This window comes from Dendrobates tinctorius, unplaced genomic scaffold, assembly GCF_039654945.1.
Source record: "Dendrobates tinctorius isolate UK_male_01 unplaced genomic scaffold, ASM3965494v1 ptg000120l, whole genome shotgun sequence".
Lineage (NCBI taxonomy): Eukaryota > Metazoa > Chordata > Amphibia > Anura > Dendrobatidae > Dendrobates > Dendrobates tinctorius.
The window spans coordinates 20,285,001-20,310,000 of NW_027361788.1; the positions used below are offsets into that span (position 1 = coordinate 20,285,001).

Here is a 25,000-nt window from a genome sequence, read left to right on the forward strand (position 1 = left end):
TCGCGCGCTCTTTCTTTCGCTCTCTCGCGCGCTCTTTCTTTCGCTCTCTCGCGCGCTCTTTCTTTCGCTCTCTCGCGCGCTCTTTCTTTCGCTCTCTCGCGCGCTCTTTCTTTCGCTCTCTCGCGCGCTCTTTCTTTCGCTCTCTCGCGCGCTCTTTCTTTCGCTCTCTCGCGCGCTCTTTCTTTCGCTCTCTCGCGCGCTCTTTCTTTCGCTCTCTCTCTCGCGCCTCTCTCTACCGCGGCCTTAAAGGGAGTCAGTCAGCACAGACTAACTGTTCAAACAATGCTCCCAGGGGTGACTAGACGGCTCAGTGCTCCTTACTACATACTTGTTTTCTATCTGTCTTCCCCCTTTTACTTGATTGACGGCTGTGGCTTTACAGGAGTCAGAGGAGCTCAGAGATGTGTGGAGAACTAGTGGGTGCATTGAACTGTGTGGTCACGCCAAGGGTACTCCCGACTGCTTGTGCTTGGTTTGAACAGTCATTTTCTGCTGATAGTCTCTTTTATAGGTGACTTTCCCTCTAGTTATTGCATATCCTCAGAGGCCATTGAGAGGATAGGAGGAGACAGAGCTATACACAAACACCTGTATATAGGGATCAGGAGGACCCTTTAACCTATTTTTAGTTATTTTAAAGTATGTTATAGCAAACTTGTTGGAATTATGCAAGTTAAATTAATTCTTTTCTTTTAGCATTTACAAGTCGCCTAAGTGGAAACAGGGGTGTCCAGTACACACGCTTGGCAGTGCAGAGAGGAAGTACTTTCCAGATGGGAAGCAGCAGCACGCACACAAGGTATGGGAAGTATTAAACTTTCAGTCTAGATCTAGTGCACGTTACATTTTGGGTCGCTGGCTGTCATGCTTTACAGGGTACTGCAAATGTAGGCCATGTTCATGTTGTGGAAATTATTGCAAAAGAATGGGGAGACAAAAAAGCGCCATAGGGTCTTATCCACGTTACAAAGGAGAGAATATACCAAGAAATTTGCTCACCTGGTTAGGATGAGATAAAAGCATAAAGGCTGGCGGCTGCTGCAGATCCACAGGTCCTCAACGACCATCAGAAATCATGTATTCAAAGGGAATTTGTAGTTATACTCTTCGCTGCCGCAAGGATGAATTCCAAGAGAAAGTCAAAGATTCACATTTGTTCAGCGCGTTTCGGGGGTCTCATGCCCCCTTCGTCAGGAAATACCACGCAGTATGTACAGGCATCACAAGTATATATACCGTATATACGCGTGTATAAGCCGACCAAACCTCCCCCCCCCCCCCCCCCCCCCAATTTTGTCACAAATAATGGGAAAACTTATTGACTCGCGTATAAGCCTAGGGTGGAAAATGCCGAAGCTACTGGTAAATTTCAAAACTAAAAATAGATACGAATAAAAGTAAAATTAATTGAGACATCAGTAGGTTAAGGCTGTGTGCCCACGTAGCGTTTTTAAACATTTCCGCGGCGTTTTTAAACTCGCGATTCTGCCGCAGAAAGGCTTAAAAAAAGCATTCCATGCATTTGTAATAGAAAACGCACATGTTGTGCCAATGGTGCGTTTTTTACCGCTGCGGAATCGCTTAGCGGTTAAAAACGCAGCATGTTCATCAATTTTGCGGAATCGCCCGTGATTCCGCATACCATCAATTATATGGGCAAAAACGCATGGGAAAACGCTTGACAATCGCATCAAAAACGCGTGTCAAAAAGCGCATGTGTTTTCCCTGGCAAGGGCATGCGTTTCTGCTCAGGAAAAAATCGCTTGAAGCGACGTGGACACATAGCCTAAATGGTTTTGAATACTTATTTAAAAGAATAACTTTAAACAAGCACTGTAAGTGGAAAAGAGGGTCAAAAACAATATGGTAACAACAATAACTTTATAAGTACAAAAACCTTCGCTCAATCAGCAACCAATCTAAAACACAAAAAAGTTAAAACCCTTCAAAGTCACTGCATTCCTCATCTGTTTGTCCAAACAGAGCTTCAGCTTGTAAGAGGTTATCAGCATAGACATTGTCGTCATCATCGTCACTGCTGTCGTCTTCATACAAAGCGCTGTCTTCACTGCCATCCATGGCATTACTAATGCCACATTTCTTGAAGGCGTGTTGCACCATGTCCTCTGGAATCTCTTCCCACGCATCACGAACCCACTTTGCTATTAATTCTATGTCCGGCTTCATGGGCTTGACCAGATGACATCCATTCATGCCACATCCTCCGCACATGGTCTTTGAAAAGGTTTTTTTAAACACACATCTAGGGGCTGCAATACAGATGTAGGTCCACCTGGAATAACCGCCAAAGTAACTTGAGAAGGCTTTGCCAATTTTTTTATGTCATCAGATGTGTGGGCTCTGAACATATCCCAAACTAGCAATGATGGTTTACTCTGTCGCCTCATTGGAGGACACAGAACCATGGGTGTTATGCTGCTGTCCACTAGGAGGCGACACTATGCATAATCTGAAAATGATTAACTATGTCTCCTCCTCTGCAGTATACACCCCTGGACGGCGTCAGCCTTCTCCAGTTTTTGCTTAGTGTCGCATAGGAGACACACCAAGATTTTTCTCGTTCGCCTTATTGGGGGACACAGAGACCATGGGTGTATGCTGCTGCCACTAGGAGGCTGACACTATGCACAAAAAAAGTTAGCTCCTCCTCCGCAGTGTACACCCCACCGACCGGCAGGGAATTCCTCAGTTTAGCTTAGTGTCAGTAGGAGGTGGACACGGGTCTTTGATTAGACCCATATCTACCTCGTTGTGCGTCGTTTCGTTTCAGGTTTTTTCTGGAGGGATACAGAGTGAATAGTCACATCTGTACTCCCACAAGGAGTCTGTGAGTACGGCGTGTTCTGCCACCCCGTATCCTCACAGCTCTCCGTGGCAGGACCAGCAGCCTTCCTGGCGGACGCCAACACGAAGACGTGTCAGCGATTCAAAGGGTCCTTGTCGTCCGTCTCCCACCCACTCGCCTACCAGAGCCTGTCGGTTGGACGAGACAGACACTCTTCAGGAACAATGTACCTTTATTCGACAGGAATCCGGGCCCGGGACGGGTAAGTATTGAGGCCCATTCGCCTCCCCCTCAGTTGGCACGGTTGCAGCGTTCCCTTTGGAGCAGGGATGCGGTAGCGCTGCGGACACCTGCGGCCATCCTGCGCCTACAGGCAGCCTCTGCTCTCTCTTACAGCTGTTCCCTTCTCCCCTGGCAGGTTTTTTTTGCAGCAGCGCTCATGCTGCGGCACCTCCGCGCCGACCCCGTGCTGACAGGCGGCCGCCGCTATTAATTTAGTCCCCGGCTTCAAATCGGGCCTACTTCAGCGTCGCAAACCCGCCCCTTTCTACTAAGCGGGCTTCTCTCCCGCCCGTTCCAGGTCCTCCCACCGCCTCTCTTGCACCCCAGCCTGTTCTTGGCCAGTGGGCAGTGCCTATTTCAGCCCGGCTGTTAGCTCCGCCCTTCCCCTGGAAGCGCACGTCTTCTCCTTTCCTCTCAGGCGGTCGCCATCTTCTCAGCCTGTCAGCCGGACACCGTTGTCTTGGCCTGTCAGCAGGATATCGCTCTCTTGGCCTGTCAGCAGAATTTCGCTATGACCTGCATCTGCAGACAAGTCGGATAGCATCGTCTCTGGGGTCACCGGACCGTGAGTAGCTCTGCATCTGCAGACTGACACCCTTCTCTGCCTTCTGTCCCCCAACCTCCCGGCACTACCTCAGTTACTCACTGTCTAACTCTAAATCTGATCGGTCCCGCCCTACGGCTCCCTCCTGCACTCTAGTCAAGTTCTTTGCATGTTCTTCTTGCAATCGCAAACTTCCCTCAGGTCAGTCCACTCCCTAGACTGCAGCAATCCAATTCAGCCTGACGCCGCTCAGGAGCCATCTATGGCCCCATGTGAGAGTGAACCCCCCCCATGCCTGGCTGGGCTTCGTCTCTATCACAATCAGTGGCAGACCTCACCAGGGTGTCTCAGTCCCTAGTAGCCGTTCTTGATAAGTTGCCTCTGGACACTTCTGCAGGGTCCAGCAAGTCTCAAGAGATTCCATTTGAGCCAGCCAGTATTAGTCGCAAAAGACCCAGGCAGGATCTCCAGCCGGAATCCTCTCCTCGTCCCATCTCACCGCATAGCCCTTCTCAGCAGCCTCCTCTCCCGAGTCAGGTGAAGCGTTCTCGGACAGGTCATCTGAGGGGACTTTAGAGCTGGATTCGGAACAGGATGCGAATATGAAGGTTACGGTGCAGGACCTCATTGCAGCGATTCACCATACCTTCGACATTGCTGACTCCCCTGCGAAATCCTCAGATCAGGAGGTTTCGTTCAGATGGGCGGAAACACCCTCCAGGGTATTTCCTTTCCATTCCGAGTTTGGAAAGATTTTTACCAAGGAAAGAGAAGATCCGACCAGATGCTTTCAAAGAGGAAAGCGTCTCGGCGTGCTGTACCCGTTTGCCAAAGAGCTCACGGACAACTGGTCTGCTTCTCCCTCGGTGGACCCACCCGTGTCCAGACTTTCTAATACCGTAACACGGTTCTCCCGCTTTCAGGTGTGGCATCTTTAAAGGATTCTAATGATAGGATTATAGAATCCCTAGCAAAGTCTGCATTCGAAGCGGCGGTATGTCCAATCTTTGCTTCATCTTGGGCAGCAAAGGCCATAGCTACTTGGGCAGTGGATCTTCGTAAGGGCATCCTAGATAAAGCACAACCAGAGCGTTTGGCCGATCTCGCCAATCAGATCTCCCATACGGGGGATTATCTGCTTTCTGCTTCTTTGGATGCCGCATCCTGCGCAGTTCAGGCGTCAAGCAACGTAGTGGCAATCCGACGTATGATTTGGCTCAAGGCCTGGCAGGCGGACTTGTCTTCTAAGAAGTCTCTTACTAATCTGCCTTTTCAGGGAGTGCGCCTCTTTGGATCCCAATTGGATCAGATTATTAAGGACGCCACCGGAGGCACGAGCTCCCTCCTCCCTCAGTTGAAGCCTCGCAGACCCCCACTAAGGCGTCAGTTTCGTCCCTTTCGGGCTTTCCGCCGTTTCAATACGGCGGAGAACCCTTCCAACCAACAAAGACCGCAGGCACGCCAGGATAGAAAGTTTCCTTCAGAACCACCCCCTCCTGGCAATCACACTCTTCCCAGGGCAGACCATCCAGATCTGGACGGTCCACATCAGCATGACTATCGTCGGACTTCCGAGGGTCCCTTCCAATTGGGAGGTCGACTCCTACTTTTCTTCAGAGACGTCTGGCTGGCCTCAGTGGAGGACGCTTGGGTCAGGGAGGTTGTATCGTCAGGATACAAGATAGAGTTCGTTTCTCGTCCCCGAGATCGTTTCTTCGAATCCCGCCCTCCAAAAGATCCAGCCTTGATCCCGGGGTTCTTTACAGCCATCACCTCTCTCCTCAGTTCCGGGGTGATTGTGCCCGTTCCCGAGGCGGAGCGGTTCACAGGGTTTTATTCGAACCTATTTGTGGTGCCAAAAAAAGACAAGGCGGTCTGACCCATCTTGGATCTCAAGCTACTCAACAAAAGCGTCCGCCTCCGCCACTTCCGGATGGAGTCGGTTCGTTCGGTAATCGCTTCCATGGAGGAGCAGGAATTCATGTGTTCAATAGACATCCAAGATGCCTATCTACATGTTCCCATATTCTCCGGACATCAGAAGTTCCTGCGTTTTGCGATTCGCCAGGAACATTACCAGTTCGTCGCGCTGCCCTTCGGTCTCGCCACCGCACCCAGAGTATTCACAAAGATCATGGCTGCGTTGATGGCCTTTGTTGAGGATCAGAGGTCTCGTCCTTATTCTGTACCTCGAGGACATTCTGATCAAAGCTCCCTCTTTTCAACAGGCTCGCCTAAGTCTGACGATCGTCTTAGACACCCTTTCCAATTTCGGGTGGATCGTCAGCAGGAAAAAGCCCTGTCTGGTTCCTACTCAACGTCTTGTGTTTCTGGGCCTACTGTTCGACACTCGTCGGACAAGGGTCTTTCTCCCACAAGAGAAGATTCTTTCCCTGCTGCAGATCACACGATTTCCGTCCCTCCGAACGACCATGAGGGTCCTGGGAAAGATGGTGGCGGCGATAGAGGCAGTTCCCTTTGCCCAATTTCACGCCAGACCTCTCCAACACGCCATCCTGTCGAGGTGGAACAGGTCGGCTCTGTCCCTGGATCGTCCTGTTCGTCTTTCACGCTGGATCAAATGGTCACTCAACTGGTGGTTGATGTCCCGTCTCATTTCCTTGGGACGGTAATTTCTTCCCATTCACTGGCAGATTGTAACAACGGATGCCAGCCTCCTCGGCTGGGGGGCAGTGTTCCGCAATCACACTGTTCAGGTTCGATGGTCGTCTCAGGAATCAGCTCTGCTGATCAACGTCCTAGAGATACGAGCGATTCATCTGGCTCTCGTTCACTGGGAGAGGCTCCTCAGGGGCCTGCCTGTCCGGATCCAGACAGACAATGCCACAGCGGTGGCATATGTCAACCGCCAAGGAGGGACACGGAGTGTCTCAGCCCTAGCAGAAGTGTCCAAGATTCTTCATTGGGCAGAGGTTTCCGTGCCGACAATTTCCGCGGTGCACATTCCCGGCGTAGACAACTGGGCCGCCGACTTTCTCAGCCGCGAGGGTCTCGCGGCGGGAGAGTGGTCCCTACATCCGGAGGTGTTTCATCTGCTCCGCCGTCGATGGGGAACCCCGGACGTAGACCTGCTGGCGTCTCGCCTCAACAGGAAAGTCCCACAGTTTGTATCCAGGTCTCGAGACCCTATGGCAGTGGGCGCCGACGCTCTGGCCGTTCCTTGGTCGCAGTTTGAACTCCCCTGCCTCTTCTTCCCAAATTGTTGAAGATCAAAGCAGAAGGAATCCCAGTCATTCTCATCGCCCCGAATTGGCCCAGAAGGTCTTGGTTCGCGGATATTGTCAATCTTCTCGCGGACGCCCCCTGGAAGCTTCCGGACAGGGCAGATCTGCTGTCTCAAGGCCCGATTTGCCACCCCAATTATAGGTCGCTCAATTTAACGACGTGGCTGTTGAGACCGAGGTTTTGAAAAGGGCAGGATTTTCCGATCGAGTAATTCGTACCATGAACCGAGCCAGAAATCAATCATCTTCCTAAATTTATTACCGTGTCTGGAAGGCCTATTTCACTTGGTGCAAGGCCAATGACATTGCGCCCATGTGCTTTTCGCTCCCTTCGGTTCTGGCGTTTCTTCAGGCAGGGCTGGATGCGGGGCTTGCCCTCAGCTCTTTGAAGGGTCAAGTTTCGGCGCTGTCCATTTTATTTCAGAAGACGTTGGCCTCCCGTCCTCAGGTCAAAACCTTTCTTCAAGGCGTGGCTCACACGGCTCCTCCGTTCCGAGCGCCCGTAGATCCATGGGATCTTAATCTGGTTCTCGAGATTCTGCAAGGTCCTCCTTTTGAACCTCTCAGGGATGTTTCCCTTTCTCTCCTTTCTTGGAAGGTAGCCTTTCTGGTGGCCATCACTTCCATCCGGCGCGTGTCGGAATTGGCGGCTCTTTCTTGCCGTTCCCCTTTTTTGGTATTCCACCAGGATAAGGTAGTTCTGCGGCTTCCACCCTCTTTCCTGCCTAAGGTGGTGTCCTCTTTCCACCTCAATGAGGATATTGTTCTTCTGTCTTTCTGTCCGAGTCCAACTCATCCTCTGGAGCGGTCCTTGAACAAGCTGGATGTGGTCAGGGCGATGAGTCAATCAATCTAGGATAACTTCCTTGTGAAAGACAGTCTCTTTTCATCATTCCAGATGGGGGGCGGAAAGGTCACCCAGCTTCAAAGGCCACTATTGCTCGCTGGATCAGATCGGCAATTTTGGAGGCCTACAGAGTTAAGCATCGAGTGGCTCCTCCAGGGATATGAGCGCACTCTACCCGGGCAGTGGGTGCCTCCTGGGCGGTACGCCACAGGGCTTCCGCGCTGCAGCTTTGCAAAGCTGCGACCTGGTCTTCGGTTCACACGTTTGTGAAATTCTACAAAGTCCACACCTACGCTTCGGTGGACGCCAGCCTAGGTAGGAAGATTCTGCAGGCTGCGGTGGTGAGTCCGCTGGCCTGATGTAAGTTTGTTTTCCCACCCCAGGGACTGCTTTGGGACGTCCCATGGTCTGTGTCCCCCAATAAGGCGAACGAGAAAACAGGATTTTTTGGGTTGCTTACCGTAAAATCTGTTTCTCGGAGTCTTCATTGGGGGACACAGCACCCTCCCATGTTCTACAACTCCTGTTATTATGTTTGTTGGCTGTTTACAGTTGAGTTGTCTGTTCTGTTTTCAATCTATTCTGTTACTTCTCCTACTGCTTTCTCACTAACTGAGGAATTCCCTGCCGGTCGGTGGGATGTACACTGCGGAGGAGGAGCTAACCTTTTTTGTGCATAGTGTCAGCCTCCTAGTGGCAGCAGCATACACCCATGGTCTCTGTGTCCCCCAATGAAGGCTCCGAGAAACAGATTTTACGGTAAGCAACCCAAAAAATCCTGTTTTTCCAGCTCACTGCCCCCCTTCCTTTTCCTCCTCGTCCTCTCATCGGCCATTTCTGGGTCAGAATTGCTGCAGGAGAAGGCATTGTGACATCAGCAGCACGTCAGCCAGTCTCCGGGGAGCACAGGACTGTGAAGCTACAGCGCTGGACCTAGGGGCACACTGGTGGGGTAAGATCACAGCTGGGTTTTCTTACTCGGCTGTGAATCCATATTCCCTATAAGGCTCCCCTATAGGTTTCCTCTGCATGGCCACCCCTGTAGGGCCCTCTGCATAGCCAGCCTTTCGGCACTCGGTGCACTATGCCGGGCTCAAGGTACAAGAGAACCAGGCAGGACTGCTTTTATGCATTCTGCACAGCCTGTAAAACCACTCTCCCCAGTGGCAGCACGTACCCGCACTGCTGGGATTGTATCCAAAATACTGGGTCAGAACCCCAAGAGGCTCCTACCAATGCTTCAGTGTCTGCTACCACGCCGGAATGGGCTACTCAAATGTCGCAGTCTATGACGCAGTCCATAGATAACCTGACCTCCACATTACTCCAGGCTCTGCAGGGTCATGTCTCGGCTATGAGCGTTACGCAGCAAAGGGACAGCTCCACTCAGGGACAAGGCCGTTTCTTGCTCTCCCAGATGTAAGCGGACCCACAGGTCGCGTTCATCTGCGTCATCCTATAGCACACGGTCATCCCCCTCTAGGGAGAGACACTGTAGTTCCAGGTCACCTAGACCGTCCCCTACTAGGGACAGACAACGCAGATCTCCACAGCGATCCCCGACCACAGGAGACCTCCGCCCTAGTTCGCCCACCAGGGAACGCCTCAGTGATACGCAGGATTCGGAAGGCATCTGTGACTCGGACAACGAAACAGATGTCTCTGGTCCCCGGTACCCCTAGCAATGCAGCGCTAGTTGAGGACATTATCTCTTCCATCCATCGAGTGCTGGACACTTCTGATCCACCCCCGGATGCCCCAGAACACAAGATTTGCTTTGAAGGTGTTCTGAAACCGCCTAAGGTCTTCTCTAATCACCTGGAATTTCAGGCGATACTTACGAAGCAGTTTTTGCAGCCCGAGAAGAAATTCACCAATCGCAAATATTTGGAGGCAAGGTACCCTTTCCCACAGAAGGACACCAAGGAGTGGACAGATCTGCCCGAAGTGGACCCTCCAGTCTCTAGGCTAGCCGCACAGACCCTCCTGTCACTGCCAGATAACTCAACCCTTAGAAATGCAGCAGACCGGCAGGTAGAACGCATGGCTCGTTCAATTTTCGAAGTGGCAGGGGCTTCCCTGGCTCCCGCATTCGCTTCAGTCTGGGTGGCCAAAGCCATTCTGGCTTGGGCCAAAAATTTGCAGGATGGCCTCCAAGCTTCCAATCCTGAGCTGTCAGACCAAGCGGTTCAAATAGCAGTGGTAGAAGATTGCATGCTTCATGCAGCTCTGGATTCCACAAGAGGTGTAGCGGGATTAGCATCAAATGCCATCACAATCCGGCGTATCCTTTGGCTACGGGAATGGAAAGCGGACGCGGCCTCGAAAAAGTCCCTCACGCACCTCCCGTACCTCAGTGGGCGACTTTTCGGTGAAAACTTGGACACAATGATATCTAATGCCACTGGGGGGAAGAGTACCCCTCTCCCTCATCTAAAACCTAAAGGCACGTTCAAAAGGCGTAACCAAACACAATTCCGATCCTTTCGGAATTCTTCAGGCTGGTCCGTCTCGTGTCCAGCACAAAATCGTAACCGCTCTCCACACAGGGACAACCCACGGGCGGCGCAGAGGCCGGAAAGGACCTGGCAGCCGAAAGCAGGCCAGTCAAAGCCAGAGATTTCTCAGGTTCGCTATCGACCAGGATCACTACCAGTTCGTGGCTCTCCCGTTCGGACTCGCCACGGCTCTCAGGACGTTTACAAAAATCATGGCAGCCACGATGGACGTTCTACACTCCAGAGGCATAGTAGTCGTTCCATACCTGGACGACCTTCTTATCAAGGCTCCCACCTTCAAGGACTGTGAGGTCAGTGTTTCAATCACAATCAACACGGAGTCGCCTGGGCTGGTTAGTCAACTTGAAAAAGTCATCAACTACCCCGAGTCAGTCTGACATTCCTGGGGATGCTATTCGACTCCTCCAGGGGTCTGGTGCTCCTTCCCAGGGACAAGGCACTGGCTCTCCATCTGGGAGTTTGCATACTCCTCCGCAATCCCCCCCCCAATCTCTCCGGTTTGCCATGAGAGTCTTCGGCAGGATGGCAGCAGCAATGGAGGCGGTACCATTTGCCCAGTTTCACCTCAGACACCTTCAACTAGCCATCCTCAAGTCCTGGGACAGGAATCCTTTCTCCCTCGACAGGGAGTTCCGGCTAACATCGAAAACCAGAAGGTCCCTGCACTGGTGGCTCAAGCCAACCTCTCTTGCAAGGGGAAAATCCTTTCTCTCAGGTCATTGGAAGGTTCTGACCACCGACGCAAGTCTGACAGGTTGGGGTGCTGTGCACCTACATCACAGGGCACAAGGCAAGTGGTCAACACTGGAAGCGACCATGCCCATCAACGTCCTGGAGATTCGGGTCATCTTCCTGGCACTGAGAGCTTTTCATCACTTGCTAGCAGACTCTCATATCAGAATACAGTCGGACAATGCCATGGCGGTGGCATATGTGAATCACCAAGGCGGAACCTGCAGTACCCAGGCGATGAGGGAAGTGGCACATATCCTCCACTGGGCGGAAGACACGAGGTCGGTACTCTCTGCGGTCCACATTCCGGGTGTGGACAACTGGGAAGCCGACTTCCTCAGCAGACAAGGAATGGACTCGGAGGAGTGGTCTCTCCATCCCAAAATTTTTCACCAGATCTGCTGTCGCTGGGGGACCCCGGACGTGGACCTAATGGCATCCCATCTCAATGCCAAGGTCTCCAACTTCATGGCCAGGACACGCGATCCGCGGTCGCTCGGAGCAGATGCCCTGGTTCTGGACTGGACCCAGTTCCAGCTTCTGTACATTTTTCCACCCCTCCGTCTGATCTCCAGAGTTGTGAGGAAGATCAAACAAGAGGGAGTTCCAACCATCCTGATTGCGCCAGACTGGCCCAGACGTACATGGTACGCCGACATTGTACAACTTACAGCAGACGCCCCCCGGCGTCTCCCCGACCGTCCCAATCTTCTGTCACAAGGCCTGTTCTACCACCAGAACTCAGGGGCTCTCAATTTGACGGCGTGGCCCTTGAGACCTGGGTTCTAACCCAGGCAGGGCTCTCACCGGATGTCATTAAGACCATGATCAGGGCACGGAAGCCAGCCTCCGCCAAGATTTATTACCGTACCTGGAGAGCTTTCTTTACCTGGTGCGAATCTCACGGCCAGATTCCACTCCCTTATTCCCTCCCAGAAGTACTTGGGTTTTCTTCAATCGGGCCTGGCGTCTATCCCTATGCTCGCTTAAGAGCCAGGTGTCGGCGCTCTCAGTGCTTTTCCAGAGGCGCATTGCTAGCAAGCCGCAAGTAACGACTCTTCTCCAAGGAGTTTCCCGATTAGTCGCCCCCCCTACAAACGTCCACTGGAAACGTGGGACCTCAACCTGGTCCTGACAGCATTGCAGGCACCACCTTTCGAACCCCTTAAGGAAGTCGCATTCTATCACAGAAGGTGGTTTTTCTGGTGGCAATCACCTCGCTACACAGGGTGTCTGAATTGTCAGCACTCTCCTGCAGAAGGCCCTTCCTAGCCTTTCACCAGGACAAGGTGGTTCTCTCCGTACAGTCCCATCCTTCCTTCCGAAGGTTGTGTCCAACTTCCACCTCAATGAGGAAATTTCACTGCCATCCCTTTGCCCAGTTCCGGTTCATAGAGTGGAGAAGGCTCTGCATACGCTTGACCTCGTCAGGGCATTGCGTATATACGTGTCTAGGACTGCACCCTTCCGGAAGTCTGATTCCCTTTTCCTTCTTCCGGAAGGCGTTCGCAAGGGTCTGCCGGCTTCCAAAGCTACCCTTGCCAGGTGGATCAAGTCCACCATACAAGAGGCTTACCGCCTTAACAATTCTCTTCCGGCCGGTATCACGGCACACTCTACGCGGGCGGTGGGGGCCTCCTGGGCCATTCGGCACCAGGCTTCGGCACAACAGGTGTGTAAGGCGGCCACTTGGACTAGCCTACACACGTTTACGAAACACTACAGAGTTTATACCCAGTCTTCAGCGGACGCGAGCCTGGGAAGACTGGTTCTGCAGGCGGCGGTGCCCCAAGTTTAGGGACCTGTCAGCACAAAATTCGTCCATTGCTTCCCACCCAGGGACTGCTTTGGGACGTCCCATGGTTCTGTGTCCCCCAATGAGGCGACAGAGTAAAGGAGATTTTTGTGTACTCACCGTAAAATCGCTTTCTCTTATCCTCTAATTGGGGGACACAGCTCCCACCCTGTTGCCCTTACGGGCCGTTGTCATGGTTGAGTTCTCATATTGTTCTTTGAGCTCGTACATAGTTGCCTTCTTACAGGCATGGTTATGTTTCTGTTACGTTCCTCCTAATGCTTTTGCACAAAACTGGAGAAGGCTGACTCCGTCCAGGGGTGTATACTGCAGAGGAGGAGCCATAGTTAATCTTTTTCAGATTATACATAGTGTCGCTTCCTAGTGGACTGCAGCATAACACCCATGGTTCTGTGTCCCCCAATTAGAGGCTAAGAGAGATTTTACGGTGGGTACACAAAAATCTCCTTTTTTCTTAAAGGCTGCTCCTGGTCGTCCATTCCAAATTTCTTCCAGCCATTTTTTGGTTCCATCTTCATCCATCCAGCCTTTAATATGAGCACGCACTGTAATTCGTAGTGGAAATATCACCTTTTTAGGCAATGTCTTTCTTTTAAAAATGACAGGCCGCAGCTTAGTTCCATTAGCCAAACATGAAAGAACGACTGTGAAATGATTTTTTTCATTTCCTGTGGTTCTGAGTAAAATAGTTTTGTCTCCCATATTTGCCACAGTTCTGTTGCTTGGAAGATCAAAAGTCCTATAGGTGTTTCATCCATATCTCCAATATCCCCCAGGTCATAGTTATGGAGCCTTCTTTGTTTTATGATGAATGAATGGAATGACATCACATTTTCATCAAGGTCTTTTGTCAACTTCTGTGAAATCTTTCTTTGCTGCAAACATAGGCCAAATCTATTAATGAAGTGGGTCTACCATCCTGCTGATGCAACAAAATTTTCATTTCCTGGTGCTTTATATTGGTCGTCTTTAGCCATTTGAAGGGCACGTAAGCGAATTCCCATGCGTGTTACGCAGTAACCATTTTGACGACACTCCATAACCCGTTTATGCAATTCAGTCTCTAGAGCCTCATATGACTCCTTCGAACCACGTTGAGCTTTTTTTGCCTTTGGTGTCTTTTCCAAGTCTGCTTTCATTTTCCACCACTCCCTCACTTTTCGTTAACACAAAATTCCCTACTTGCAATACTGTTATTGCTTTCTTCTGCTCTTGACACAACCTTAAATTTGAAAGCGGCTTCATATGATCTGCGTTTTTTGTTTTGGTCCAGGATTAGAAGTACTGGGATCCATTTCTAACGGGATAAAAAAAACTTTAATCGCTATGGTATGGATTTCTTTTTTAAATTCTCAAAATACCGGCACGTATTGTATATCCAAGACCAGAGATACGGTATACCAGTATGTATACTCAGCAATGCTTGGGCAAAGCAAGGGGGCTCCATATTGAATCATGAGCTCCATATAATGCTCCATAAAGTTCATGCTGGGCCCATATAATGCTCCATAAAGTTCATGATGTGCCTCATATACTGCTCCATAGTGTTCATGATGGGCCCATATAATGCTCCATAAAGTTCATGATGTGCTCCATACAAAATACGCCTCATGTAATTCTTCATAATGGGCCCATATAATGCTCCATAAAGTTCATGATGGGTTCCATAAGATGCTCCATACAAAAATATGCCTCAAGTACTGCTTCACAGTGAATAATGGTGGCCCTATAACATGCTCCATCATAACATATGCCCCTTATAATGCTGCACAGTGATTGGTGGCCCCTTATAATGCTGCACAGTGATTGGTGGCCCCTTATAATGCTGCACAGTGATTGGTGGCCCCTTATAATGCTGCACAGTGATTGGTGGCCCCTTATAATGCTGCACAGTGATTGGTGGCCCCTTATAATGCTGCACAGTGATTGGTGGCCCCTTATAATGCTGCACAGTGATTGGTGGCCCCTTATAATGCTGCACAGTGATTGGTGGCCCTTTATAATGCTGCACAGTGATTGGTGGCCCCTTATAATGCTGCACAGTGATTGGTGGCCCCTTATAATGCTGCACAGTGATTGGTGGCCCCTTATAATGCTGCACAGTGACTGGTGGCCCCTTATAATGCTGCACAGTGATTGGTGGCCCCTTATAATGCTGCACAGTGATTGGTGGCCCCTTATAATGCTGCACAGTGATTGGTGGCCCCTTATAATGCTGCACAGTGATTGGTGGCCCCTTATAATGCTGCACAGTGATTGGTGGCCCCTTATAATGCTGCACAGTGATTGGTGGCCCCTTCTAATGCTGCACAGTGATTGGTGGCCCCTTACAATGTTGCTGCCACAGCCTCAATTAAAAAAAAAAACTATACACTTACCTCATCGCTACTGCTCATCAGCGTTGCTGGCTCTGCAGTGACTGTTCAGGCAGAGGGCGCGTGCTAACTACGTCATGGCGCCCTCTGACCTGAACGTCACTGCCAGTGGATGCAAGACAACAGAGCGACACGCAGCAGTGGAACGGGGGTCATGTGGATATGGCTCCCCCCCCCGTCATACTCGACTCTCCTGGCATGTCTGCAGCTCCCCGTGCTTGTTCCATCTTCTTGGCGCTGTTCTTCCTGCGGTCACGTGGTACCGCTCATTACCCTCATGTATATGCGCATATTCATGAGTAATGAGCGGTACCACGTGACCGCTGAAAGCAGGAAGAACAGCGCCGAGAAGATGGAATAAGCACGGGGGGCTGCAGACACATGCCAGGAGAGGTGAGTATGATCGCCGACCCCCGGTATATGACTCGCGTATAAGCCGAGAGGGGGACTTTCAGCCCCCCAAAAAATGGGCTGAAAATCTCGTCTTATACCCGAGTATATACGGTAGTTAAGAGAGGACGCTGGGTTTCAAAAAACCGAGCGCCAACAGAAAATATGACAGTGTGAAAGTTCATAGCCATCACAGGGTTAACAGTTCCAATAGGTTAAATAGAGATATGCATATTAAACAATTTTGTTTATTGCTTCATTGGGGGACACATAACCATGGGGTATATGCTGCTGTCACTAGGAGGCGCTGACACTATGCAAAAGGAAAAAATAGCTCCTCCCCAGTAGTATACTCCCACCGACAGGCACTAGGTTACTAAATTTAAGCTTAGTGTCTGTAGGAGGCGGACCTGGATCTAACCCCAGATCCACAGCTTTTTTATTTTCAGGTACCCTGTTGTGTTTTATTAATCTCTGTTTTCCAGGTTCTTCATCTTCAGGGTAACAGGGTGTAATTTCTCACAGTTTTCCCACTTTATGCGACTGAGAGCAGTGTGGTATCACCCACATCGCCCACTCTCAGACCCGCTGGCAGGACCTTATCCCCGTCACCTTCCCGGGTGTGTCAGGGTGATTTATGATGGCCGGTCCTTTGCCATTTCCCCTCCTCACCCATCTCCTCGGATAGAAAAGGTCTGAGAGGAAGACTGTGGTCACCTGCGGTGGCCTCCCCCCTTCTTGTAAGGGGTTGACGCCGTCTTCTGCACCATTCGGAATTGGTGCGGGAAGGAGGATCCCTGCTTTACAGCGATCCTCCACTATCTGAGGGCTCCCGACGACATCTCCATCGGACAAGAGGACTCTGGACATCCCTGTGACAGGTATGTGTTCCCCCCCCCCCCCCATGCCGCGGCCAGACCGATCTCAGACCGCAGGGCACAGACCGCAGCGGCAGGCTATTTTCTAAAGAAACTGCAGTTCAGCACAGCTCTCCGTTTGTTGGCGCCTTTTTTCTCCTTGCCGCGCGCCATTTTCCCCTTTGCTCCTGTAACAGAGCTTCCTGCGTGGACATGCCCCCACCCTGTGGCCCACCAATCACAGAGGCTCACTCACCGCTCGACCGGCCCATTCTCCGTGCTTGACACGCCCCCGGCGCGTCAAACCAATCGCCTCACTACTTTCGCTTTCCACCGCCAGCTTTTCTCCTACGCCTCTTTGGGGGACACACAGTGGGTGTTATGCTGCTTGCCACTAGATAAGTAAACCAGAAAAAAAGTTAACTCCTCCCCTGCAGTATACACCCTCTCACTGGATGATATATCTCCAGTTCATGCTTAGTGTCTGTAGGAGGCACTTGGGTCTGGTTTCAGACCCCACCGGTTTTAATTTATTTTTTAATTTTTCTGTAAATTTTTATTTTTTAATGGAGTGAAGGGGGCGACGGTTCGTTTCTACGGCCCGCTCTCCCCCGAACCAAGAACAGGCAAGCACGCGGAGTATATCTCCCCGTACACTTTCCTGCGACGTTTGGGGCTGATTCCTCTAGCAATATTGGCGATGATCCTTACGACCGGAGTCCGGTAATCCACTAATATGAGGGCAGGCGCACGGAATGGAGAAGACTGGACAGCGCTTACGTAGGCCCTGAATCAGCCCCATAGCTCTCCATCCCCCTATCATAGGGAGGATCGATTTGAGCATGGCCCTTTAAGAACTCCAGCTCTGCTACATCAGCCCAGGAGGATGAGAGCCTGCATGGATGGCTGGACAGCGCTGAGCACTGGAGTGGAGGTATGGGGGCGGGTCCTGGCCCCCCCATCGCGGCCCTACCCCCCCCCCCCTCAGCGCTACTAGGCTGCAATTTGAATAGCGCCGCCCACGCTATTATCTACGCCCCCCTCTCACCTTGGCGCCTCTCATACCTGACGAGATGTGCAATTCTAATCTCGGGGGCCATATCTTTTTGCCTCAGCCTGCTCTGGACACGATCTGTGAGGCGAGCATTCTGCCGGATACCGGGTGACACCGCGGGGACACAGCATAGGACCGGGTAAGCTGCATCTGCCCTCAGATTAAAGCTTAACCCCTTTCCGGCACGTTCCCTGCCGCAGACTCTGCCGTTAACCCTTTCAGGAGCGCTATGCCTCAATCTAAGGAGGCTAAAGGGGCTGCTAAAAAGCACACTGCATTTTTTTACCGTGTGTACCTTTTGCAATTCTGCCTCACCCAGTCACAGACTAATCCGTTATGCACTGACTGCGCCCCGACCTGCGCTCGATCGCCCCTCGCTGCCGCTGCTGACGGGCCTCCTGCGTTTAGTACCCCTGAGTGGGCTGCGTCCCTGTCACGGTGGGTGGAGTCTCTTACCCAGGCTATATTCTCTCTCCAGGAGGACTCTTTAAGCCATAAGGTGTCCTTACCCCCCGAGGAAGGCTCTGGCGTCGGCCGGGAACCGTCCACCAGCAGGGGCCGTACTCGTTCAAGGGATGGTCAGGTCTCTAGAAAGCGGACCCATGACGCATCCCTTAGTCCCGTTCGCGCCTCTGCATCTGTGACTCCTGTCTCTCGCTCTCCCTCTCCTGGAGTTCTCAGCGAGCATGACACTGAATTCGAATCTGACACGTCAGCCCCTCCCAAATCCCCCAACTGATCGAGTCGCTTGATTCTCTTATAGAATCAATCAACAGGATTCTGAAGTTGGATGAGGATAATGTTCCCGCTCCAGCACATCCTATCTCGCTTAAGAAAACCAAGCGTGTGCGCAGGTTATTTACCAGCCATCCGAACTTTAAGGAAATTGTCCAGAAACATAGGGAATCGTCCACATAAGCGGTTCACAGGGCAAAAGTCTACTCAGGCTATAAATACCCTTTTGATCCAGACCTAATGAAGGATTGGTTAGACCCCTCCGGTGGACCCGCCTGTATCGCGTCTTGCTTCAAAAACTCTTCTGTTTCTGAGGGTTCCTCAATCAGAAACCCCTCTGATCGTCTGATTACCTTGCCCGTTCAGTTTTTGAAGCTTCAGGAGCAGTGCTTTTTCCATCTTTCGCGGCAATTTGGGTCACTAAGGCAACGGCCGCTTGGGTAGAAGTCTTGATTACTTCCTTCCAGGGCACCAATCTTCCTCCGGAGGCAACCACGGTCGCCAGACAGAGAATTCATGCAGCGGACTTTGTAGTGGACACCTCTTTTGATGCCGCCAATTGCGCTGCTCAAACTGCCGCTAATGCGATCTCCGTTAGAAGAGCCCTATGGCTCCGCGACTGGTGGGCGGATGCCACATCTAAAAGATTGTTGACTTTTCTCCCCTTTCAAACGGGTAGTCTTTTTGGAGAGAAACTGGATCAGCTCATTTCTGATGCTACCGGGGGAAAAAGTAAATTCCTTCCTCAACAAAAGGCTGTTCGGCCGTTTCGCAACCAACAGCTGATGCGTTTTCAATCTTTTCGCAACAACTCCAGTTGGTCCTCCTCTACCTTCTCTTCCGGATCAGGTCCGTGTCTGCGTGGAGACAGAGGCTCCCAGGTCTCATACACACCTAACCGCTCTTGGAAACCCAGGCCTGGGGCTTCTGGATCCAGGGGAGCCAGATCTCATAGATCTACCCAATGACTTGTTGCGGTATCCGGCGGACGCCGACTTAGTAGGCGGTCGCCTACTTTCCTTCAGCCACACCTGGCTCGCGGTCGTCCACGACAAGTGGGTCAGGGAGCTGGTGTCCTCCGGATACAAGATGGTTTTCCTCTCCCCCTCCAACTCGCTTTTTCCTTTCCTCTCCCCCCAAGGGAAAGACAAGAGCCTTCCTTCGGGCTGTTCAGGCTCTCTTAAGGGACGGAGTCATCATTCCAGTCGCTCATCACGAAAGGTTCAGAGGATTTTATTCAAACCTTTTTGTGGTTCCAAAGAAGGACGGGACGATGCAACCCATTCTGGATCTCAAACTGTTAAATCGGTTTGTCACGGTTCGGCGATTCCGAATGGGATATCTCCGATCATTTGTCGCTTCCATGGAAAGAGTTCCTAGCATCCATCGACATCAAGGGCGCTTACTTTCACATTCCGACCTGCCCGTCTCACCAGCAGCTCCTGCGTTTCGCAGTTCACAAGGAACTCTTCCAGTTTGTTGCCTTGCCCTTTGGACTCGCCACTGCCCCCAGGGTCTTTACCAAGGTCATGGCGGCTGTCATGGCCTTTCTCCACTCTCGGATTAGTGGTGTTACCGTATCTTGACGACCTGCTCATCAAGGGTCCGTCCCTTCCAACCTGCGAGGAATCAGTGGAGATAACCGTAAATACTCTCTTGCGCCTGGGGTGGAAGATAAACTTTGCAAAGTCTTCCCCGAAACCGGCTCAGCAGATTTCCTTTTTAGGAATGATCTTGGACACTTCCCACGGGTTGGTCATTCTTCCTCCAGAAAAGACGCAAGCCTTACAACAGGCAGTGCGGACTCTTTCCCGCCCAGCTTCTCACTCCATTCATTTCAGCATGAGAGTTCTCGGAAAGATGGTGGCGGCGACGGAAGCAGTTCCATTTGCACAGTTCCATCTCCGTCCCTTACAACATGCGTCGCTGTTAGTTTGGGACAAGAGCTTGTTCTCCTTGGACAGTCGGATCCTTCTGTCCCTGCGGATCAGGCAAGCCCTCAGGTGGTGGACTCTTGAGGTCCTCCCTGAATCAAGGGAGGACTTTTCTCCCAGTAAGATGGTTGGTAGTAACCACCGATGCAAGTCTTCTCGGCTGGGGTGCGGTCTTTTGTCACCACACGGCACAGGGTCGTTGGTCGACCCGAGAGTCACGTCTCCCCATCAACATTTTGGAGATACGAGCGATCAGATTTGCTCTACGGATTTTCCACCATCTCCTTGCAGGTCACCCCATCAGGATCCAATCCGACAATGTCACGGCTGTAGCGTATATCAACTGCCAGGGATGTACCCGGAGCAGGATGGCCATGCACGAAGTGAGTCACATCCTCTATTGGGCCGAGACCAACCATTCGCCCATCTCAGCAATTCACATCCCGGGCGTAGGAAATTGGGCGGCAGATTTTCTCAGTTGCCAAGGCTTTGCCTCGGGAGAGTGGTCTCTTCTTCCGGAAGTCTTTCACCAGATTTGTCATCGTTGGGGGACTCCGGATGTGGACCTCATGGCCTCCAGACTAAGCAACAAGATGTCTCGGTTCATTGCGCGATCCATGTGCCATTGGAGCAGACGCCCTAGTTCTGCCATGGCACCGGTTCCGGCTCCCATACATCTTTCCCCCTCTTCCCTTGCTTCCGAGGGTCATCAAGAAGATCAGAGCGGAGGGTACCAGTGATCCTAGTTGCGCCAGATTGGCCGTGCTGAGCATGGTATGCAGAACTAATACAACTAGTCGCCGACGTCCCCTGGCGACTTCCAGATCGCATGGATCTGCTTTCTCAGGGCCCGATTTACCACCAGAACTCCGGGACCCTGTCTTTGATGGCGTGGCCGTTGAATCCTGGATTTTAGCACAGGCTGGGTTCTCTCTCGACGTGATTTCCACCATGTATCCAGGCATATTTATCACCGCACATGGAAAATCTTTTCGTGGTGCAAGGATCATAGTCGTTCCCCTCTGGTGTTCTCCAATCCGGCCATATTGGAGTTCCTTCAATCCGGATTAAAATCAGGCCTCACGCTTAGCTCGTTCAAGGGCCAAATTTCGGCTTTGTCGGTGCTTTTCCAGCTCAAAATTGCCACCAAACCTCAGGTCAGTACGTTTATTCAAGGAGTTTCCCATGTGACGCCTCCTTATAGAAGGCCATTGGAATCATGGGACCTTAATCTGGTCTCAGGGCCTTACAGGAGGCTCCTTTTGAACCGCTGCAAGGCGTGTCATTGACGGTCCTCTCTTGGAAAGTGGTCTTTCTAGTGGCAATTATGTCAATCAGACGAGGTTTGGAATTGGCAGCCCTGTCCTGCCGTTCTCCGTTCCTGAATTTTCATCAGGACAAGGTAGTTCTCAGGACGTCTCCTCTTCCATCTCAACGAGGAAATTGTTTTGCCTTCCTTTTGTCTGGCGCCAGTCCATCGCATTGAGAAGGCCCTCCACACCCTGGATGTGGTTAGGACGCTGAGACGGTACATGCCCTGTTCATACTTCCAGAGGGGCATAGGAAGGGCCTAGCCGCTTCAAAAGCAACGCTAGGTGGATTCGCTCAGCGATTCAGGAATCCTACCGTGTCAGGAATGTGCCTTTCCCAGTGGGGATTAAGGCGCACTCTACCCGGTCAGTGGGCGCCTCTTGGGCCCTTCGGCACCAGGCCTCGGCAGAACAGGTCTGCAAGGCTGCGACTTGTTCCAGTCTGCATGCCTTTACAAAATATTACCAAATTCATTCTCAGGCCTCTGCAGATGCAGCTCTCGGCAGACGCATCCTGCAATCGGCAGTACCTCAGTGTTGACTCAGTGGTACATGGGGTATTAGCAGATGTATGCTCCCCACCCAGGGACTGCTTTAGGACGTCCCACTGTCTGTGTCCCCCAATGAGGCGTAGGAGAAATAGGGATTTTTGTGTACTCACCGTAAAATCCTTTTCACCCGCCCTGTTTAGCCTACTGGCTCATTTGTAGCATTCTTAGGTTTTGACATAGTTATGGATATTGTTGACTGTTGAAGCGCCTACTGCTTTTTTCACAGAACTGGAGATCTCATCCAGCGAGAGGGTGTATACTGCAGGGGAGGAGCTAACTTTTTTTCTGGCTTACTTAGTGTCCTCCTAGTGGCAAGCAGCATAGCACCCACTGTGTCCCCCAATGAATAGCTCGGAGAAAAGGATTTTACAGTGAGTACTCAAAAATCCCTATTTTCCCAGGCCACGCCCCCCGCTCTCTGCATGCAGATCTCCAGCCTGTCAGAAGCGGGGACACTCCTCCCGGCTCTAATTACTGTATCCTCTTCTCTTTCTGCTAGCCATCTGCTCTCTCTGGCCACGCCTCCTCCGACGCTCCAGCCAACCGTGCTCAGCTTTTCACTTCTCCCTGTGCTTGGTCACACCTACTATCGCATCGTGCAGCTCAGCGTTGTCAGGGCCATCTTAACCCCTGTGCTCCTGCGACGTTCTGCCTTGGCTCAGTCCTGCAGACATCTGAGACAGGGACACAGGAACCATCGAATCTTCAGCTATATCGTCGTTGGCATCGGGTAGGCTCTGTGCTACACCCCTTCCCTGTCCCTCTTGCTCCATAGCACTCCTCAGCAGTATAGCTCTGGCACTCTTTACTAGTATATCCCTCACTAGCATATACCCAACTCTGCAGGGGCTTTGGGTCATTCCTCTAAGCCCACCAATAAATCATTATGCCTGTGCCTGATGAAAGAGAAAGTGGTCCGTCCTGCAGTCCTTCCACCAAGGAGCCTTCTAATTTTCCGATGAGTGCACTCCCCTCCCTCCGGAGTGGGCTGTTGCCATGTCTGTCGGTCTTGAACCTGACAAAATATCACAGTCCCTCGTCCAAGCCCTGAAACGTCTTCCGAATTTCTGCCGCCCCAATCTTCGACCAAATACTTCGTCGAACTCATGGTGTCCCGGGCAAACCTTAAAGGTTCCTCTGTTCGTAGCCAGATTACGGGACCCAAAGGCCATTGGCTGCGACACTCTAGTGATCCTATGGTCCCGGTTTCAGCTGCCTTATCTTTTTCCGCCTCTCCCCCTTGATTACAAGAGTTGCATAAAAAAAAGGAAGATTAAGGCAGAAGGGGTTCCCGTTCTTCTCACTGCTCCAGACTGGCCGAGATGGGCCTGGTATGTGGAGCTGATTTACATGCTCCTTGGACGTTTCCTGGAAGCTTACAGACCGTCCAGATCTTCTATCGCAAAGCCTCCTCTTCCACCTGAGTTCACGGTCTGAGTCTAACTGCAGGGCCGTTGAGGCCGCATTCCCAAAAAAAAAAAAAAAAGTCGGTTTCTCTGCCACAGTCATCCAGACCATGACTGAGGAAGGAAACCAGCATTCTCACACATCTACCACAGATACTGGAAAGCCCTCTTCGGGTGGTTCGAGGATAACATTTTGTTTGCTCAGGTGAAGACTTTCATTGAAAAGGTTGCCCACCCGGCGCCACCTTACCATCCTCCGGTAGATCCATGGGATCTCAATCTTGGTCTCGATGTTCTTCAGTGGTGCCCCCTTTCAGCCCGTCCAGGATATCTCGTTTTCTCTCCTGTCTTGGAATGTGTCCTTCCTAATCACCATTACGTCTTAGGAGAGTTTGAGCTAGCGGCACTGTCGTGTCGTCCTTCTTTCCTGATTCTGCACCAGAACAAGGTAGCGCTTCTTCCTGTTCCTTCCTTTTTGCCCTAGATGTTTTCTGCCTTTCACATTAATGAAGAAGTCATCCTTCTCCGGTTGATCCACTGGAAAAGTCTCTCCAGAAACTGGATTTGGTCAGCGCTATTCAAGTCTTCCTTTCTAAGACTGCTCCCTTTCGTCAGTCAGATTCCCTTATTGTCATCCTTGAGGGTCGTTGTAAGGAGCTCCATGCTTCTGAGTCCACGATTGCCCGTTGGATTTGTTCGGCGAGATTGGAGATATACTGTGTTCAGGGCAAACAGCCTCCTCCGGGAGTAAAGGCTCGCTCCAACCGGACGGTGGGAGCTTCCCGGGCCTTTCGTCAACAGGCTTTGGCTCTGAAGATGTGCTAGGCCGCAACCTGGTCGTCTTTGCATGCCTTAGGTAGGTTTTACGAAGTTAATACCCAAGCTTCAGCTGATGCATGCCTGGGTAGGAAGGTTCTGCAGGCGGCGGTTTCTCACCAGCCGGCCTAGGTTCTCTTGTCTTTGCATATATTTTCATTCTCCCACCCTTGGGACTGCTTTTGGACGTCCAATGGTTGTGTCCTCCAATGAAGCGATAAAGAAAGAGGGATTTTTGGTACTTAGCATAAAATCTCTTTCTTGGAGCCTTCATTGGGGGACACAGCACCCTCCCTAATTGTTTGTGCAATGGTTGGCCACGTGCCGTTGTTTTGAGTTGTTACATACGTTGAGAGTTTGGTTGCTTCTCCAACTGCTTTGACACCAGCTGAGTAGCCTAGTGCCTGTTGGTGGGTGTATACTACTGGGGAGGAGCTATTTTTTCCTTTTGCATAGTGTCAGCGCCTCCTAGTGACAGCAGCATACACCCCATGGTTATCTGTGTCCCCCCAGTGAAGGCTCCAAGAAAGATTTTACGGTAAGTACCAAAAATCCCTTTTATTGATAACATTAATAGTGTCTTATACTTCTAGGTTACAAATCCAGATTGCAACATTTAAAAAGAAATGAAAAGAAGGGAAAAAGACCTATCCCCCACTGAAATGGACAAGAACCTATTAAAAAACAGTCTTTCAAGTATGAAAGCTGATGCCTTACAACTGGACTATCAAGTGGAACAAGTGTAATCATTTTTATTAATTCCCATAAAATAAAAACAGAA

General features: G+C 51.3%; 1 protein-coding gene across 9 annotated transcripts in view; it reads left to right on the forward strand.

Annotated features, from left to right (window-relative positions):
• The window catches only part of HUWE1 (HECT, UBA and WWE domain containing E3 ubiquitin protein ligase 1), a 234,366-nt gene that overhangs the window by 171,711 nt on the left and 37,655 nt on the right, over nucleotides 1-25,000 (forward strand). For all 9 annotated transcript variants that reach the window (XM_073590844.1, XM_073590843.1, XM_073590850.1 and 6 more), the window contains one exon: nucleotides 697-799. In XM_073590844.1, coding sequence (XP_073446945.1) covers nucleotides 697-799 — 103 coding nt within the window. The remainder of the gene's footprint in view (nucleotides 1-696; nucleotides 800-25,000) is intronic.